This window comes from Saccostrea cucullata, unplaced genomic scaffold, assembly GCF_032062105.1.
Source record: "Saccostrea cucullata isolate Sc308-1 unplaced genomic scaffold, CSIRO_AGI_Scuc_v1 ctg998, whole genome shotgun sequence".
In the NCBI taxonomy this organism is placed as follows: Eukaryota; Metazoa; Mollusca; class Bivalvia; order Ostreida; family Ostreidae; genus Saccostrea; species Saccostrea cuccullata.
Window position 1 is genome coordinate 53,534 of NW_026925204.1, and position 20,969 is coordinate 74,502.

At 34.6% G+C, this 20,969-nt stretch overlaps 1 protein-coding gene, 1 long non-coding RNA gene and 1 pseudogene across 2 annotated transcripts; 2 read left to right on the forward strand and 1 right to left on the reverse strand.

The window, feature by feature from the left end:
- Window positions 1-1,376: 1,376 nt before the first annotated feature.
- Window positions 1,377-6,020, reverse strand: LOC134268339 (uncharacterized; annotated as a pseudogene).
- Window positions 6,021-12,125: 6,105 nt separating this feature from the next.
- Window positions 12,126-14,196, forward strand: LOC134268333 (uncharacterized). Its single transcript, XR_009992339.1, has 2 exons — window positions 12,126-12,168; window positions 13,799-14,196. It is a non-coding gene; the product is annotated as an uncharacterized LOC134268333 (long non-coding RNA).
- Window positions 14,197-15,259: 1,063 nt separating this feature from the next.
- LOC134268345 (uncharacterized) lies at window positions 15,260-18,941 on the forward strand. The gene is made up of 2 exons (XM_062750584.1): window positions 15,260-16,590; window positions 18,083-18,941. Exons 1-2 carry the CDS (start codon window positions 15,261-15,263, stop codon window positions 18,760-18,762), a joined length of 2,010 nt encoding a protein of 669 aa, XP_062606568.1. The 5' UTR covers window position 15,260; the 3' UTR covers window positions 18,763-18,941.
- Window positions 18,942-20,969: the final 2,028 nt, after the last annotated feature.

Below are 20,969 nucleotides of genomic sequence, written 5' to 3' on the forward strand. Positions count from 1 at the left end.
AACATATTTTAATAAATTAATTCATAATAAACTATGTTTTAACACAACTTTTCCATCTACATGTGTAGCCTATTTAAAAAAAAACGTACGTTACGTGAGATCGAGGGGTCTGTATTTTGTGTTGTGTTGGCGGGGGGCATTATTTAATTTAAAAAGGTTCCAATTCTGAGCAAAACATTTTTTAAAAGCTAATTTTTATCATTAATTAGATTAATGCTTATTCAAACACATAGGCGTCGGAGCCGGGGGTGGGGGGTGGGGGCTAGGGGTGGCTTAAACCCTCCCCCACCCAACTTTTTTTTGCAAAGATAGACATTTTCTATGTATTAAAAATTGGGGTATATCTTTTTTGTTGGTTTAGCCCCTCCCCCCTCCTTTCAGTTAGCCCCCCTCCACTTTCAATTTCCTTTTGCCTATAAAGTATATAAAATACTCAGTCATATGTCACAGGGTCTGAGAATGTTATACTCTATGTGACAAATACTGTGTAAATTATAGAATTATTTTGACTTTTCCTTGGAAAGCCCAATATGTACGGGTGTGTATTTAGAGGCAAACACCTTAGTGCGGGTATTACTGTCTCATGACAGCATCTAGTTTTCAATATTATATTTCATAATCTAATGTCTCATAATGCCCCAAATTTTACAAAGATAAGATGTTGAAAAGCTCTTGAATAACAACTGAAATGTGACTGAAATATATTTAACATGGAAAAGAGCAAAAAATGTCACTGAAAGTGAACTGAAATAGCAAAATAACACTGAAATGCACCTTCCATTCAAAACCTGAATGGACCCTGAAAGCCGCTTTTCATTTTTAACTAAAACTCCTATCTTCCTGCAAAGGAACATTGTTTTCTAATCTATGCACCGATTTCATTGCTTGATTCATGATTCTACCATGATTTCAACTTGGCATTGATTGATTCAAGATTCCATCGGTTCAACTGGGAACGTTTGCATCTTTACATTGAATACTCTTAGAATGGGTTCAATGGGTATGACAACAGTTGAATAATACGAAGTTCCACCAACTATCATTCCTATGCAATATAATTGGTCGTCTTTCTCTACACTATTTCGAGGATCTACCTGAAAAAACAAGAGCTCCAGAGTCTCCCGAAATTGCAAAAGGTTTTTGTGGTATTCCATATATTTCTAGTTGTGACAGATAGAGGCATGTGTTCTGAGTTGGCGGGTTTGTTAGGTTAAGGCGTACATCGCGACACCTAGCAGCCATTCCACTAACACTAACACATAAGGTTCCTTTTGTTAGTCCACTCCGTGCGCCACATTTAATGCAAAGGTTCGTGCGTTTATTTTGTTCTCTGAGATAATCACGTGTATTGCCTGTTGAGTATTCTGGAATATTTTTCAAACTAAATCCTGTATAAATGAAAATACAAAAAAAAGTTACATTCATAAGATTTTTTTTTTACACATTTTACACATACAAGTGTATCAAAAAATTATTAGAACTTCTATTTAATGTTATATATGTATCATAATTTTAAAATAATTCCCAACATTTTGTAGCTCATTTGCCATCAATTCTGAAAATAGCCTGCGTTCAGGGACACGGCCTGTCAAATTCACAAGGGAAGCATATATTGTTACTTGTTGTTCTTGTTCTTTATTAATTGTGGCTTTTACATTTTGGCCGCAAATTTCATTTGTGTTTCTATAGCCATAAGAAGGTTGAACAACTTCAAAGGATGTCGTGTTAATCAAATTGTTTGGAGGTAAATCACATAGAACATGACCACAGGTTATGAATCCCATTTCCACTGTGTTGAAGGTGACGAATCCACCGAGAGTTCCCTCTTTGTTTTCATCTGAAAACAATGTTTTCTTTTTATAAGAAAGTGGTAAACAATATACAATATCAACTATTAATAACATGAATAGATACATCACAACATAAAACTTTGAAATGATAACAATATATCACAATACAAGGTTCAAAATTGAGCAATTACGTTTCCATTCTCCTTTGAATTATATGCTGAGGCACTTACTATTTCTAGGTTTGAGTGGTGCTCAAGAAGTGATTACGAATTTGCTTTCAAACATCGTTCGATTTCTGACAATTTATTATGGTTAATATTATTTCCATGTATATGAATATATTTAGAAATAAGCATGCTCTCAGGGGAAGACTGCTTCCAGAGTTTACAATAAATATCAATCTTTTTTCCAAAATATTCAAATGGCGGTACATCAATGACATTTAAATGATCAATTATCACAACTAAAGCATGTTCCCAACCATGATGTGTTTGTTTACCCATGTAGATGTCAACAATTTGTATGTGTGGGTAATTCGAACGAAACCAACTATCGAATTCCTCCATCACTGCCCTTATGTTCATAGTGCATTCTAGAAACAGAAAAAGGAGATACCCGAATGTCTACATTTACACAAGTCTTAAAAATCGAAATAAATGGTAATTTTGCGATTGTTTTTTGTTAAGGAAAGACACCTTCTGATCTTTCTAAGTGACCTTATTTCTTGGTTATTCCATTTTTTTTTCTCAGAAATTTAATTAATGCTTTAAATCAGTAATACTTTTAAATACTAAAGTATCAAGTCTTTTATTCCACTTAATACAGGTCAATTGAAGTCTCATCTTATATTTCTTGCTACAAATTTTCATAATTTTTTTTTTTACAAACATTCTTTTTTATTTAAAAAAAATGGAATTAAAAGGCAAATGGTCATATGCAGATTGACTTAAACCCATAACGCACTCCACCCAAGGATCATTTGTGCAGGTTAGATCAGTGGTTCTTGAAAAGTCGATAATGTGTAAAGTTAGTCAATACACAATACAAGATGAAAGACAAACAGACGGTTTCTTTTTTACCGGAAAAGCTCTCTAAATTGAGCCCCCCAAGACTCAAATGCGTTAAAAATTCAGCATTTATCGGCGTATTCATGACTTAAAAGTACATAAAACAATACAAAATAGGAACAGACCAAACAAGGACCTCCGAAACATCAGAGGCGGGTTCAGGTGCCATGGAGGAGTGAACATCCCCTGCTGACCGGTCACACCCGCCATGTGCTCCTTGTCATGATCGGGAAATGACGAAAAAATCGTCGTCAATTAAGTGTATAAATAATGGACTTGCAATAATCGGTACTATTGACGTAAATATAAAGAAAAAAAATGTCCAAAATTAATATTACCAAATCTATAAAATTAATCGTTTTAGACAAATTCTGCAAGCCGAAAAAATGAAGTCTAAATAATTTATCATTAATAATTTGGATTCTGTTTACATATCAAATCCTACCTGCTGACTGTTGATTGGTCTGTCCACCGGTTGTAGACTCTGCGACTTCTGACTTGATGGTTGTGGCGGGCGGACCACAAGTAGATAGCACCACATTTTCTTTCTGACCGCCACTAGATGATGCCACAATTCCTCTCTGACCTGATGGTGGTAGAGTGACCTTAGAGTCCAGACTTTTACTTAGACTCATTTCAAGTTCATTTTTGAACAAAGCATTCTTATTCTCTACCGTCTTTCCAGTCTCGGCAAGCTTCTGAGGGGCTGGACTCCTTGTTTCCCCTCTCACGACCTTGGAATCAGTGTCTTTGCTTAGGCTATCCTCTTTGGACAGAACTCTGGTGATCTTCCTTTCCAGACTGCCATTATCTTGCCTTTCTAAGCTTCCTACTGCACTTTCACAATCTGGCCTCTTTCTTTCCTTACAACCCAAGGATCCGTTTCTTTCTGAGGCTGGGGAGGAGGAAGGTCCCTGCCTTGTTGCCTGCTGGGGGGAATTCGTCGGTCGTTTTGGGTTTAGTCGGGGTTTTGGTCTTGTGGGTACAGGTGGTTTTACTTTTACTTATACTTTCATTTTCTTTCACAATCATGTTACTTGTCACACATTCACTTTCCGTTGTCTCCTCTGCTTTATTTCTCTGTGGTTCATTAAACCGGGCTGATGTCTCGGTAGCGGACATTATGATGCCAGTTCGCAATTTCCTATTGGACACTGCAGGCAGAACTTTGGCCTTGACTTGCCATGACTTTTTCTCTTCTTTGGTGTAGGTGAGGGTTCCTTGCTTTCTTCCGTTGAGGGAATGGCTTGATTAATTGGTGCAGTGACTTTTTGGGGACTTGAAGTCTCAGAGATTTGTTCTCTTGAGATCTCATATGAATATTTCCTTCTGCGTAGAATATTGTGGAAAAACGAGGTAATCCTTGTTTTCCCTTTGCTGTTATCACTCTTAGCTCTATTGTCCATAAAGACATCATGAAAATCACCTGTGCGTTTCGGTGATAGGGACTGTTGAGTATTGCCAGTGCCTTTTAACACCGTTATAAAAATTGGTTCAGATAAGTTTTGTGAATATGAAGGGGATGTTATTTTGGAAGAGTGGTTACTTTTTAGACTTAAGGCTTTTCTGGAGGTGGGTTGCGGAGGAGGGGTCACAGGTGGTTGAGGGGCAGGGCGCTTCTTCTTTCTGATAACCGTGGCTTGTGACATTGTCTTTTCTTCCAGCTCTTTTGACTTTTTACTATCCTTGGGTATTCTACAAATCTCCTGAATGTTTTCACTGCTGGATAGTAGGTCGCGTGGGTCGGAAAAGTTTTTAAATATGAAGTAGATGTTGTATTGGAGGACTGGTTACTGTTTAGATTTGAGTTTGTTGTAGAGGTTGGTTGTGAGAGAGAGGCCATAGGTGGCGGAGGAGCGGGGAGCTCTTTCTTTCTGATATCCTTTGTTACTGACACAATCTCTGCCTCCAGTTCTTTTGACTTTATACTACATGTACCCTCTGAAATTCTCAAACTCTCCAGCATTTTCTCACTTTTGGCTTGTAGGTCACTAGGGTGAGAAACTGGTAAAAACTCATTATCATCAAACCCTTTGATAGAGACACCATCACTGTAACGTTCTAGTATAGCATTTAGATGGTCAACTAACGCCATACCGGTTGACAAGGAATCGATTTCTGTGGAAAATTTCTCAAATAAACTCTCTGCATCAAATATGTCCATCTCAAACACATCGTCTTCCCTGTTTTTCATTTTATCACTCTGTCTACTAAATTGTGTATCATTTTCGTCCATGTAGGGCTGTGCTACTATCTGTTCTTCGACATGATCCTCTATCCTAAATAAAGCTGCAGAACTGTAGCATGTTATTCCTGGGTCTGACAGACTTCCCTCTTTCTTCTCTATATTTTTCTGATCACAATTGGGAGAAGATATTTCCAGTTTCCCGTCTCTGTCAAACATTTGCTCTAAGCTTGACTTTGTGCCTAGAGGTCTTCTAATAGGAAATGTCCTGAACCTCTGGGAAAATAATTTATCACAGTCCCGTAGCGTCGAGAACCTGTCCTTTTTCCATAGCGAGGACAGCTTAGCATCCTCAAGTTCCAAACTTTTATCATCCTCAGTCGTTTTAATTTTAGTACCATTGAGATTTTTCAGATCAGAATTCCAGATCGTATTGTGTAAAGCCTGAAGCGCCAATTCACGCTCCTCCTCTGTAAATGAAATATTCTCCCCAGAATCCTCATCTAAAGAAAATTCCTCATTGTCTAGAAATAGATTGTTGTATCCCCCATCATTACCAATCACAGAAGGCCCTCGCTCCACAAATTTTATATTAAAAGTCTTCCTGCGTATTTCACTATTTTTGACTAGAATACTCCTTAGATATTTTTCAGGAACGTTCAGCGGCTTTTGTATTTTTCTTTTTTCCAGGGATAAACTCTTTGAAGTACGGGTTTTACGTGACTCTGCATTTCCATCGCTGCGACCCTCTAACTCAGAAAGAATCAAAGAAGCATTCTGTTTAGCTTGATGTATGACATCATCAGCGATTATAGAAGTACGTTTCGTTGGGATAGGAGAACTCGTAGAATCGGGGTTGAAATCTTTCAGAATGCTGTGCCTTGCTCGTGATCTTTGACAGTTCTTGCATAAATCTTTTTTCCAGGCGTTCTGAGTAAATTCAGAGCATGCGGAGGACATTACAATCTAGGTCACCAAGGGGACGGGTCATGGCCTACAAAAATATAAATTAATGATTATAAGTAGTTTAAATTAATGCTTAATTCTTTGGAAAAATTACTTATTATCCTTTACTAGCTTTGAAATATGGATCATAATGTAGTGATATAATGGTCGCACAAATAAAGTAATTCAAAACTCAAAAGAGGTACTGTGAGCAGTGAGCTTACGAAATGTACCCCCACCTCCCATATGCATTCGCTCTGGGAAGCCCGAAATAAGTGTCAGATCAAAAAGTAAAATACGAATTGTATGATGGCATTATGTAATGAAGAATCTGAAAGTATTATTAAATTTTATTTAGTGATTTGGAGGAGACGAAGATAAGAGATGGATACCCTTAAATGTTATAGAACAAATGACAGTGTCAATGTTTTCTCATGGGAAACTCATCCCGATGATTATATACCCTCCCAATTTTCAGGCGGGAGGTATGAAAATGATGAAGTACATTAAATAGTCATGGTAATACAAAGAACAAAAAAAAAAGTTGTGTATGTCTTGGTTTGTTTGTATTTTGGTAAGAATTTTGCCAATCCACATGTAAATAGTGTTTTTATGATATTTGACCAAATCTGATTTTACTCTCATGGCAAGAACAAAGTATAATATCAATACAAATTTTGCCCTGTATTTATTTTCTAAAATTTAGAAGTCAGATCCTCTCTGAATTATTGAAATCCCATGTAGTAAAGACATACAAATCGTTTTCCAATATGACCTCCTAAATGCTAATTGTGACGTCATGCATATTCCCGTAATTTCTTCAATAGTTTCAGAAGACATCAGTTTTTTGTTGAATTTCTTTCAGAAAACAGGTTCTGCATGCATCGCCCTTTAAGATTTTGAAATATGAAAATTTTCAATGCATTTTACATAATATATCTAAAAACTTTAAGTGGTCGACGGTGGCAGACACTATATTCTAAAGGAAAATAACTTAAGCACAAACATGAGTCATTTTGAGGTCTTTCTGCATAAATAATAAACATGTACCGAATGAATTAAGTCATTTTTTCCAGAATTGTTCTCCTTTGTGCCGTATTATTGAATAATTTCTTTATCGTATATAATGCACGTTTAAGCCACTTTCATAACTTTTTAAGAACACGATTTTGTAAGGACACCATAAAGCCCAAACTGCATGCACCGATCCTTTTCTTGACATATGCAAAATTATGATTTCACCGTGTACAGTTGTACACTTACAATTTTATACAATTTTGGGATACACATGATTCTCACACAAATCACAAATTATCAAACATCACACCTCTATCAAACCCTCTCTGGCTGGCTCAGGCAACCATTAACTGATTAAAAGGTTCTAACATCTCCACACTATAGACGACAATCTGACAGATACTTAAACTTAACCCTTTACATTGGTTTGGATTGTGAGAGTTATGGTAACACTAAAAAACATTTTTTTTTGGGGGGGGGATTGTAGCCTTCGACTTGTGCAATACTTGTACATTAATGGCCACCACACTTCACTTCATAAGATTTTTCAATGTCCACAACTATATGTATATAAACAATTATACACAACGATATCGATATCTAAATACAAATCTAGAAAGTGATTTTGATGACCTTTTTTTCAGTGGAAAAAATTTTCATATTTATAACGTATTCTGAAAATGCATATGCAAAGACACAATTAATAAGTTTAATGAGGTAAAATTTATGCACGAGTTTAGATGTGTCAAGATGCATGATAGCTCTAGCCTTAAAGCGTTATGGGCATGGCTAACAGGACAACAACTTGCAGACATACTGCTATGAGGGTCTGAAAAAAACTTTGGCATCCAGCAGGTTCAGAGATGAACCCTGCCGAATGGGAATGTTAGACTTACTCCTGGATTCTAAAAAATCCTGAACTATTTCTTTGTTGATCATTAATTGAAAAGCGGAATTTTTAGGTTCTTTGTCAAGATTTTTGAAAGACAATTTTCAGTTTCTCAAATGCGAGTCAGTCTTCAAGATCAAGGTTTTGACTTCAATAATGCTGATACCTGTATTAAACATTCTCAAAGAAAGCTCCCACAAGGAATACACATGTAAAAATATATATTTAAAGCTATAATTCTACCCAATCATAAGTTATGGGCAAGATTGAAATTTTTGCAGACAAATAGAATAAAATTATACGGCCTAGAATATTAATTTATTTTTCTAACATGACAGACATGCATTCTCTTGTTGTCAACCCAAGCAGCTGCATAAGTAAAGCGTTTAGCACACTTAAATGTACAACAAGAGAATGCATGTCTGTCATGTTAGAAAAACAAATCATGCCAGATGACTTTAATGCATATATATTTTATTTTATATTAAGCAAAATGGCACAAATGGTGATTTTTCTCTAATTTTTTGTCATTTTGTTTTACCTATTAAAATTCACATGAATATTTTTCGAAAGTTTATATTACACTTTTAGCACCAAGCTAACATATTCTGAAATTTGTTTTCATCTGTACATATAAACCTTTTATAAACCTTAAACCTTTACTAAGTGTGATTTGTCCATATTTGTAATTTTATTGAAATATTGCTAATATTTACCAAGTCTATTTTATTTTCAAGTCTTAGGAAAAAAAAAATTCAAAGAATTATCCACCTATCTAAACCTGTGGCATGATATTAAGTCTCCTCCAAAAAAAAACAATGTCTGTATCATCTGTCCTCGATCAAATGCTAATATTCATGTATAATACAATGCTAGTACGTGTATACTCTGAGTACAAACAGGGTTGTCCCCAAGACCTGTGGGCCAGGGGAATCCCCTGCCTATATTGATCCAATTATTTTGTTATACCCTTTAAAAATCCCCAGTAGTCCGTCGTACACGATTTCTTTCACATTTATTCTATCATATGTGTTTGTTTTCTTTTTCCCTTTATTTATCTTTCATTGTTTTATTTTCTGATTAAGTACATGCATTATAAAGCATATGATATACTTGTGCCTGTGACTTGAATTTATATACTAAAAATGTTTTTCATTTTCCGAGTGTACCATATATTCTAAATGGTGTTGAGTGAATAAATGAACTTTAACTTCTGGAGGAATCCCATATTATTCTACAGCTTGGTTTCACTGGGCATCTTAACAAACATCTTTTTTAAACATCTCTTTTCCTTCACTAAAACAATATAATGGCAAGTCTTTTGTCTTCATAAACCGTATACATTGTACAATTCGTTATAATCTTCTGCAAAGGAATTACCAAGATTTACGTTTAACTTTACAGCCGTTCGTTTCTCGAATACAACTGAGTCAACCATTTTTGTCATCTACATAAGTGATCTACATACTGACGTCATTTACACATTGTGACGTCACAAACGTAGGGCAAAAATTTCAGTATAAATGTTATTTATAGAACATATGTACGACTCTATGTGTGCCAAATTCCATTCTGATCGAAATTGTGCATGGTTTTGTAAATATGAAACATTTTGATCACTCCTCGTATATATATGTAACACCAAAAAAATAAGCCCTTATGTGCAAAATCTTTAAAAATAAATATCATTTTTTGCGAAACTATTTCTACAACATGTAAAAAGTAAAACAAAATTAAATCTACTACTAATACATGTAACTTGCGTCGAAATCCCCCCCAAAAATGAATATTTTCTTTAATATATAACTTCTTTACTAAATCTTTACTTACAAAAAAGTTACAGAGAGCGCACCTTAAACTCCAAATAAGATAAGAAAGAAACTTCAAAATGCATGTATAATGTTCCAAATTCACAACAACGCACTTTTTTTTATTTACTCGTGTAATCGTGCAGCAAATAATTTTGAAGCAATTGTCGTGTCATAGACCATTCCTATTTATAACCACTCTTCAATGACTCCGAATACTTCTTTTGATTTAAATTTCTGTGTCAAAATAATTCTTTTTAAAACTTAAGGCCGTACTGCAGATCGGTAAAAAGAATTCTTTAAACTACATGTATATAGGACTCAATAATTTACACAACTCTCAAGTTACAAAACGATCAGATTTTGTATGGAAGGAATTTCTACTGTTCTTCTTTTCTGATATCCCATATCTAGCTAGATATACAGACTTTAAAGGCTCTCAATATGCACCTCGAGCTCAATATTTCTCCTTGACATTATTCCAATTTTTTTTTAAAGTTATCCCAATATATTTTTATTGATACAAAAGTCTGTCTTTTCAGTATTGGAAGAAGGACAGAGCTCGAATGTAGGGCCGATAAGGCTTGCATGATTGGTGCATGAGGCAGGGTTACATGTAGCATTGTCACAAGCAGGGCTTTATCTGTAATTATTTTTTTTACCAATTTAGTTGCTTATCATTCAAAAACACAAACTTCATCCCTTTTAAAAAAAACTACAAACCATCACAATGTTCCAAATCGGGAAAAAATGACAGTATATGTTCTAGATTGTGGATCAAGCAAGACTGATTGGCTGTCTGAATCAGATGCATGGCAACTGATTGGCCTGTTTCAAGCTTTTCAGCTAACGAAGATACTAACTTACATGTCAGTACATATCTTTAAAACATTAAGCTTCAAAATGTGAATCAGTGTATGTATATATATGTATAAGTAACCCCGTTGCTCTGATGCTATCGTTAAGTGTTGTGCTGCATTAGTTATAAATATTCACTAAGAGTTGAAACAGAAGAAGAGACTGGTTATCAGTGTCGGAAAAATTATCACAAGGTCTCTGCTAAAGGCCAAAGCACCGACCATTCAGTTTTTCTACATACCGGTACTTCTGAAAATATGAGTCTATTCCCATTAGATTTCCTGGAATTTCAGGCATAACTCTGACAAGGGTTTTTTTCTGTTTCTCTATGACTTTTTGTAAACTACCCCTTACAAAAAAAATAATAAAGTTAACTAAAGTTTACTATAGAAAACTATAGTAAAAAAAACTAAAGTAAAAACTTCAGAACTTGGAAAACTTTTGAACTTTGATTTATTTACAATAGGGAAAACGTTTGGAACCTTGATTTACCATAGTAAAAACTTTGGAACTTATGATTATAACTATTTTAATAGTGAAAACTTTAAAACTTTGATTTACTTTGTTGAAAATTTTGGAACCTTCATATACTACATGTGTAATGAAAACTTTGGAACCTTAATTTATTTTGGTGAAAACTCTGTCAGTGATACTTTGATTTACTATAGTAAACAAAGTAAACTATAGTTAACTATTATAGTTTCCTAAAGAATTTTTGTTAGGGGTGCTACAAAGAGCACTTAGGCCTTATATAGAAATGTTAATAATTTATTTACCCTTTGAGAAGTTGTACTACTAAAACTGTATGAGTCATTGACTTTGTGTTTCCATAAATATGAGACCGTCGATACCGTGATAAACATCTTTTTTCGGGCTTTCTATTTTTGCAAACCAATGTTTAAAAAAAAAACGGGGATTTATAGTGACTTCCTTTGGATTTTCTGCAATTTCAAAATAATTCTTAATAATATGGAAAATATACATTTGTGTAAAACCATTTATTTTTGTTGAAGCTTAATATTTTTATTGTTTTCATTTATTTTTTTTATTTCAAACATTTTTATTGATTGGAATTTTATTGAATGCTTATCAATTGAACTTATTCGGTTTAGTTTCCTCCTATTTGTTATAAACACATTGTAGTACTACTGAAATGAAATAAGCTAAAACAGATATTAAACTGTTGTAAATGGAAAATACTTAGAATCAACAAAAGTTAAGTTAAAAGAAAAAGTAAATAAATGAAATATGTAGTCATAAAATGTTGTATCTGCTAAGATAACTTCGATTAACGTCCTTTCTTATGTAAAGCCACCATGCTTAGCGTGATTGAGATTTAAAATTTTCATGTTAGAATAACATACTACAGGCTGGGCAATCCAAGGTTTAAAAAAGAATACAAAATGTACCTAATATGCATGTACACTTCTCTGTCCTTTAATTCAAAATATCATTCAGAAATATAACGTACGTACATCAATTTGATTAAAATTATTTATATATAGATTGATTTTGCTCGGTTTTTATTTCCTGTTTGTCTTTTTTTCAAACCAGAAAACCCCCACTTACACATCTTCCTGGTGTATGTTTGTGGATTTTAGAATAAGTAGTAAGTCTATGAAAGCTAATCTTTTTAAAAGTTTTTTGTCATCATATTAAAAGTTTTTTTAATCATGAATTCAATCGGTTTAAATATATACATGTACATGTATGTACGTATCAACCATGTTCATCAGACTTGAATGAGAAAGAAATGATTCATTTATTAGAAAAATAAACTGAATACTGAGTATCATACATCTAGATGTACATCATGTCTGACATTTTTTTTCAAAGCAGTATATACGTTCTATATCATTTAAAAGTTGCTGTCTAAACTCGTTCGATACTTAATACTCTGATTTTTAATTAATACATATATCTTGATTATTTGTAATAATTTGGAGATCCCTGTCCTCAAAAACTTCATAATCATATACAATGAATATACATATATACGTGCTATTAACAATTAGTAAATTCTAATAGAATTTTCAAAGATAATTGTACATTTTATTTATACATGTATGAAACACTCTTCATTCTTATTGATACTTTGCATATCCTGACTAATATAACTTTTCATTCTTGGCAAAAAGCAAAATGAACACATCGTTAAAATAATCATTGAAATAATATAAAAATATACAATAAATTAATTTGGAAAAAAAAGTCATTTCTATATAAGCCTGCTTATATTAACAAGACCACAATACAAAAAAAATTAAGTCCAAGGGTCACAAACTTGATTCATCTTAGCCGTGTTTATTTTTATCAAATTTGTTAAGGATTGTTTCCTATTCTCATCCTGACCTTGCTGTACTTGAAAAGAACATTAAATTGTCTAAAATACGAAATATTTACTATTAACATGATTAAATTATTTATACTTCATTTATCGTTGATCCCTTAAATTTGGCCCCATCCTATTACATTTAACCCCTGCCGATCGGTCCCACTCGCCTTGTGCTCCTTGTCATTTGATAGGGAAATAACGGGAAAATCCGTCTTAAACTAAGTGTATGAATAATGAACTAACAATTACTATTATAATAGTATTATAAAAAAACATCAGTTAACATTTGACTCAATAATTTTATCGGCCATAGAGCTTAAAAAATGATGACTTTAAACGTGATTGCTGACATTTTTGTTTCAACAACAGTTGTTGAAACAAAAATGTCAGCAATCACGTTTAAAGTTGAACTTGTTTGTCAATTATTTACCTAATGTTTTAGAAATTGTTGATACGTAGAGCATGCTTTAGAGTATCGAATAAACTGAGATATATATAAACCCCGTATGCAGGTGGTGAATGTTTATTGCTGTATAAGAAAGGTTTACGATCAAAAAGTTAGAGTCATCACATTTATCATAGAGCTTGGTTGTTAGATTGCCATTAAAGGTTTTTTTTCAAGTACAATATCCAAATATGAAACAAATGTGTCAGACCCTGTGATATCTTTTATCTCAAGCTCACCAGGATTTTATCCCATCGACATAAGAATGGAAATTACCATTGTTAATTAACAATACGTCGTTGATCTAAGATCTAAAAAAAAAAAAGAATTTCCCTATTTAAATTACTATGTAAAACTTTGAACACCACCTTCAGCACAACGGCTTTAAAACAAATGCACAAATGCTTGTAATGCTTTATCTTCCTGCTTGTCAAGTCATTGAATTTGCTTTTGTTTTAGATTTCCTTCAACCGTTTGGCTCCGGAATCGAGACTAACCATGGCTCAAAAGGAACGTAATGTTGATAGTGGTATTTTTGATGGTGAGGAATGTGCTAAAATTGAAAAATCATCATCGAAATCAAAAGGATCTGGAATATTTCGTACAATATCTAAAAAATTTGGATTTAGTAACAGAAAAACTCCCTCAAAGTCGACAGTTTCTACCAAGAATCCCAGTAAAAGAAGCTCTCCTTCTCAGTCTTCAAGAAAATCGTTAAACTATTCTCCCCACTCCCTCCTTCAAACCAAGGACTCGGTTATGATTGGGCCTCAATGTGAAACACACGAAATGAAAGAAGCACCTGTCTCAGCTCCACTTATGAGAAAGAAAATGTTCTCTAATTTAAGCACTTCAGGGGTAGGGTGAATTCACCATGCATCGGATACCCTTGTAGTTCAACAAGTTCTAGCGATATCGCTACCGACGGAAAATTATCAAAATGGAGTTTAACATTTAGTTTGTGATTAAAATATCAATTTGGGACACAATTATATGCCCTTTATTTAGAAAATATCCTCAAAAATCGAGTTTTTAGGAATAACTCAAAATTCACCATGGATCGGACATTGTTTACCATGCATCGGACAGACGGTATTTTGACTGGATAAATATCATACCTTTATTAAAGTGCTTTAAAATCCTTGATATGGATATATTTTTATCTTTTATCTAAGAATTAACCCTCAATTTAAATCTAATTGACGATATCGTTGCACAAATGTAGAACGATTCAAGAGACCTCACTCTGCCTTAAAAATGCTTTAAAATGCTTATAATGCGGTAATTCGCGCCTTTTTTCATGGTTTATCATACTCTGGTTTGTAGAAATAAATTGAGTCAAATTCCAGACGTCATACATCGATAACCTGTATTTTGACTGAAAATATAGAGTTTTTATTTTCCTTTTCCGCAAAAAACAGCTATCAGCTGGGTTCTGTATGAAAATGGTAGTGCTTACCTTTGCATCGTAAAGTGTCCGATGCATGGTTAATTTGTGTCCAATGTACGGAGAAATGAACATACTAGTGAAAACCAGCTTTTAAAAGAATTATACGAACATTGAAGTGAAATTTCTTTAAAATTTATGTAAAATTATCAATCTTTGACTTTATTCACCAAAGTCTGCCTCGTTCCGTTGAAGTCGAATTTTAAGAACGATAACTCTAAAAATCGCAAAATCTTAAATTCCTGGTTGTTCCCCTTTGATGATGTAAAATATGACGTAACTTCAAGGCCATTCTCGGGGTATTTTTATCACAACATGATAATAACAATCGGTATCATTAAAAAATTTAAGTCTTCAGCTTCAAGACAGAAACAAATAAATACACGGAACTCTTAAGTTGAAAGAGGGTTTATTGTCTAAAGTTGTCCGATGCAAGGTATGTGTCCGATGCATGGTGAATTCACCCTAAATAAAATGTCGCCAGCAAATAGACTGGGAAGGTCCAAAATACACAATTTCTTGGAGGCACCAGCTGTATGTAAGCTTAAGATAACAAAAGATGCGCAAATTCAGGTTCGAACATCATCAAATGTAGTGGACGAACAACACACAGCAAACGAATCAAAGTACAGAAACATTCGCAAAATGCCTTATTGTCATGAAATGTTTTTTGAAAATGTAATAAAAGACGAATTTCCGACTGTGAAACTACTAGAAGCATACGAGGATGAGAAACGAGGGACTGGAAGGGCTTTTGAGGAAGTTCTCATGGAAACTGGCTGCTACATTCAATCTTCGTGGCTTGTACGAGTTGCAGTTAGATTTTCACAGAGATCCAATGAGGCTTGGCTAGACAACTTTCTTCGTAACTTTATAGACAACAGCAACCACGTCTTAAAGAAATGTTTCGTGGAGGAGGTCAAGAACCTGTTCTTGAAAGTCTATAAAAACTCGATCAAGATTTATGATATCTGGGTTGGATACTCGAACGTGTTGGAAAAAGAGAACCTTCGTTTCGATACCCTTGTTGTTATCACCCACACAAAAATTACAGACAAATTAAAAGTGTCAAAATTTTGCGGTCTTAAAGTTGATTTTCGCGACAAAAATGCATGTTCAACTGAGGCAAAGGCCCTTTTACAACATGAAAGTTTAGTACCGTTAAATTTTCAAACACTATTATCAGACACTGCTATTGAAGTTTTGGTATCAAAGCATTCAAATGTAACAATACTCACACAATCTGGCATCAAATCCCGGGGCTTTAACTCAATACACCATCAGATAACAATGTGCCCATGCGTTGTAATCCACTGTAGAGTTAAGGGAATCGTCCCATTTGGAGAATCCCCATTTCCTCCAAAGATAGGAGAAATCCCCGTGGATGTACGGGAAGGATTTTGCGACTTTGCAAGCAGTCAGGACAAATTACAATTGGGACAAAGAATAGGACCCATGAACAATCGTTTTGACTTTGGTACGCTTGGGGGATTTGTGGACCTTCCTAGATCCAGAAAAGGTTTCATAACGTGTGCCCATGTTGTCTGTCCGAGCGATATTCTCCAAAATGGAAATGTTCAAAACTTTGTCGAAAATAATGCAGTGATGATAGCTGATAAAAGCATTACAACCCCGAGTGAACCTGTCGGAAAGGTGAAGAAAGCAGCTTTTCGATTTGGAAAAGAAGCACAAGTAAGCGTTGACGCAGCCTTGATAGAATTACATGCATGTTCGCGATTTCCAGAGAACGGCAACTTCGCTTTTGACTGGACACAAGATAACAAAGAAAGGATTAGAAAGATGGGTAAGTTTAAAAGAAAAGTTGGTCTTTGAAGACATGCACATGAAAATGTACATGCAGTCGTTTGGCCAATACCGAATTTTGACCAGTTCCGATTTTTTTTTATTTAAGAGCTGATAACTGATAAATTCAGCAGTGTAAAAATAAATTAATACCTATGGTAAGAAGGCTTATTGATATGAGTGTTTAAAGTATGTGAAGTTTTGATTTTTTGCCGTCAGTTTGGTTTTGTTATTGTAATTGAACAGTCGACATACTTTTACAATGCAACAAATCTGAATCACCGCGACGCGTAAGTCTGCAGAAAAACATCTGTAGGGACATATTTTTTTCACATAAAACAACACTTCAGGTACCAAGAGTAAGTTTAACAAAATTAATACAAAAAACTTGTGTAAAATGAATATTTAGAACACTGAAAGATATCGAAATATTTTCGTGTTGTCATTTCACTAGTTTCGAATACCCATTTTAAACATTATTATAAATTCATTCTTCCTTGTTTTCTTCATTGTAAACGTGACTTATTTTACCCCCTCTTGAAAGCAGTGGGAGGGGTATATAGTGATAGGGTATTTGTCCATCCGTCCGCCTGATACGCTTTTGGGGTACCCATTTCTTACCCGAAATTCCCTTTCTACCATCGAATGGAATTTATAATGAGGCTTCACAAAATTTAATGAGGCTTTTACAGAATCTTTGTTAAATAGTGGCAAAGCGTACCTTCTACACTGTATTTTTTAATCTGACACATAATTTAGGCTCCCGTAGCAAAACATGGATACTGCCATTCTTTGTAATATTGAAGGGTTTATCCATCTTTTGTCCGCAATTCCTCCTATACCACTGAAATAGATTCAATGATACTTTCACTGATTCTTTATTACATTGTGCCATTGTGTCCTTTTGATCCGACACTTATTTCGGGTCTCCCGGAGCAATACATGTACTTTGTCATAAATAATCATATACATGTAGTAGCTAGGCTTTGGGTATCATTACAGTGAGCTCATTGCTCACAGTACTTCTAGTTTCTCTTTATCTTTTGGAAATACAAAAAACTTATTGGTTAGCAATTAATTTTAACTTTTCTTAGGCATGCCAGTGGATAATGAGTGGGACATATATATATTTTTAATTTAGGATTGAATTGAATGGAAACCACTAGGGTATTCGGAACTCGTCGGCTTATTCGTTACTGATAAAATGAGTACCTATGTTAACTTGCGAAATATTTGTGTGTGTGTGTGTGTGTGTGTGTGTGTGTGGGAAGGCTGAACTTTTATAAAACAATATTTAATTTCACAAGTCATTGAACTTCTACCTTGACAAAAAACTTAGATTTTGAAATAATGCCTAGCAATTAATAGAACCGTCAAATCGTTTTTTTTTTATTCGGAACTGGTCAAATAACTGTATATATACATTTTTTTTTCTTTTTTTTTTTTACAAAATCAGCTAATTTAAAATGCATTTTCCTTTGTTTAATTTGAAGGCTTTTCCGAAACAAATGCACCAACATTCTCTAACGGCGAAACTACAAGTATTTCATCTGATAACATCAGGAATGATTTAATAAAATGTGGAGCGGCAACAGGTTTAACTCTCGGTCGACTTCGAAGCATGGAGTCACATGCATTTATCGTTAACGAAGATGTCAAGTTCTCGAACAATATATGTAAATTTTATCATCAAATGGAGGTAATTCCGCTTGCGTTCCAAGAAAATTTTGCCGTGAAATCCCTACCACCCTTCATTAGCCATGGTGATTCTGGTTCGTTTGTTTTCATGATAGTTAACAACAGTCCTTTGGTTTTGAAATGTGTGGGCCTAGCTATCGCCGTGACGTCATACGGGTCCTGTTTGATGACGCCAATAGATAAAGTCTTATCCGCTTTAGGATTACCAAGTGACTGTCTTATGAAATTAAATCCTTCAGAAACATTAGACAGTACTTCAAACGGACAGAGTGGAGTAAGTGAAGAAACATTGACGCGGTTACTTGAGAGAATGCAATTAAATATCAGTGAGGAGCTGGCATCCTTAGAACAAAACATAAATTCAAGGACAGCCGAACTGGCCGGGAGAGTATCAATGATTGAACAAGAAATGGAGGAACAGAGAAAAGAGCATAGAATATTACCTTGGTTCAACTCGTTGTGTTCAATTATGTAAAACTCTTAAAGTTGTGTAACCATGTTCAACCTTTACAAATATTTACTACAGAAGTTTTTGTTGATATGTTTCTTTTTAACATGTGATTGAATAAAAATAAAATAATTGCCCTCTTTCTGTTCTGCTCAGGTTGCATAAAAAATTTTAATTGGTGTTAGATGAGTGCGTAAATACAGATATTGGGCAATGTAAGAGAGTATCAATTTTATTCGCGTGCGAGAAATTTGTGAGTTTCGCGACATACTTTAAGTCGCGAATATTAGGCCTAATCGCCGCGAACCATTTATTTTGCTTTGTTTTTGTTTCCTTCTTCGTGAAAATTAATCGCTGCGGATTGATTTTAAACTGACGAATCGCGAATTAAAAAAAAAATGATGCGAATAATATAGTTGGTTTATAGTATTAAACCCAAATATATCGAAACATTTTTTAAAAAGCAAAGAAAATGAAATGCACTAAAGTGAAAAAGAATATCCTCTCTCAAGATATCAAAGTAGTTTTTTTTCAGGGACCAGATTTAAGACTGAATATTTACATTTGTTGTGTTTTTTTCACTAAGCCAACTGTGAAGTTGATTTTAATACCATTTTCCTGCATACTCACGCGTAGAAATATGGAGGGAGAATTTCGTGCGAACGTTACGTCACGGTGAGTCTACAGCGACGAAAGTAAAACTGCAATAATATAGGGCAGGAAGAAATTCAAATGAGAATATTTTTTGGTGCTTTAAAACATGTAATATAATAGAACTGTCAAAACGGGACAAAATACCCCCCGCTGGGTTTTTCAGAAGTAAGTTTTTCCATAATAAAGATATGTTTCAAACAGGAATTGTGAAATTTTTCTTCCAGTTATCTTGAACTTCCCAAAATGACCTTGGGTCAAGGTCATGACACACCCTTGGGTCATGGGCAATCTTTGTGTGAAATGAGAACATACCAAGTTTATCCATAAGAAAGATATGGACCGGACACAAATTATGAAATTTTTCTTCCAGTGACCTTGAAGTTGCCCAAATGACCTTGGGTCAAGGTCATGACACACCCTTAGGTCATGGGCAATCTTTGTGTGAAATGAAAACCTACCAAGTTTATCCATAAGAAAGATATGGACCGGACACAAATTATGAAATTTTTCTTCCAGTGACCTTGAAGTTGCCCAAATGACCTTGGGTCAAGGTCATAACACACCCTTAGGTCATGGGCAATCTTTGTATGGAGCAGTATATCCTAAAGTCCCTCTGTAAGAAAGATATGGACCAGACATGATTGCACAGACAGACAGACAGATGGACAGCTAGACAGACAGACAGACAGGGTGATTCCTATATACCCCCCAAACTTCGTTTGTGAGGGGTATAATAAATAAAGGATCTCCCATTGTTTGTAGTTGGATATGACTTTTATCCAACAAGTTGTGTGATTTTTATCTCAAGCCTTGGCGAAGCGATAAACATAGGTAATCCAAGGTTACGAAGCCCAACTCAACAAATGTTATCAATTTAAGTAATGCAAATCTCACATCATATTTTCTAAACAGTTAGTATTTATTCTGACAACAATATTCAAGCTTCCAAAAACTTTAACCTGGTTCTTCGTTTGGAATATGTTAATCAGATCCAGCATCCGAATCAAGTTTCAATTGTTCATCCTTAGATGCATTACCCATGCAAGTTTGATCCTGGTAGGGCTTATAGCTACTTGGGAATAACCTTGTCACTCATCTGGAAAATGTAGGTCAGATCTAGCATCCGATGCAATTCTGGTAGAGTCCATCCCTAGATGCATCATCCATGCAAGTTTGGTCCAGATAGGGCTTATAGTTACTTGGGAATGGACCTGCTCCAAAAACTTTAACCTGGTCAGTCATCTGGAAAATGTTGGTCACATCCAGCATCCGAAGAAAGCCTGGTAGTGCCCATCCCTAGATGCATCATCTATGCAAGTTTGGTCCAGGTAGGGCTTATAGTTACATGTACATGTACTTTGGAATGGACCTGCCCCTAAAACTTTAACCGGGACGTCGACACCAATGCCGGGGGTATAGCATAAGCTCATCTTGACTTCGTCGAAGTGAGCTAAAAATGCATGAGTTGGATAAAAATCATATCCAACTATAAATCATAGAAGATTCTTTTTATCCCATTTTTAATACGAAAACAAAATCATATGAGCTATATTCATGAAATAAAGGGGTAACCATGGGAT

What these genes read in the sequence shown, in the direction of transcription:
- LOC134268345 (XM_062750584.1), top strand. Translation starts at nt 15,261, where the DNA reads ATGTCGCCAGCAAATAGACTGGGAAGGTCCAAAATACACAATTTCTTG. An exon ending in AGAAAGGATTAGAAAGATGG is followed by an intron (nt 16,591 to 18,082) that starts GTAAGTTTAAAA and finishes TTTAATTTGAAG; the next exon opens with GCTTTTCCGAAACAAATGCA.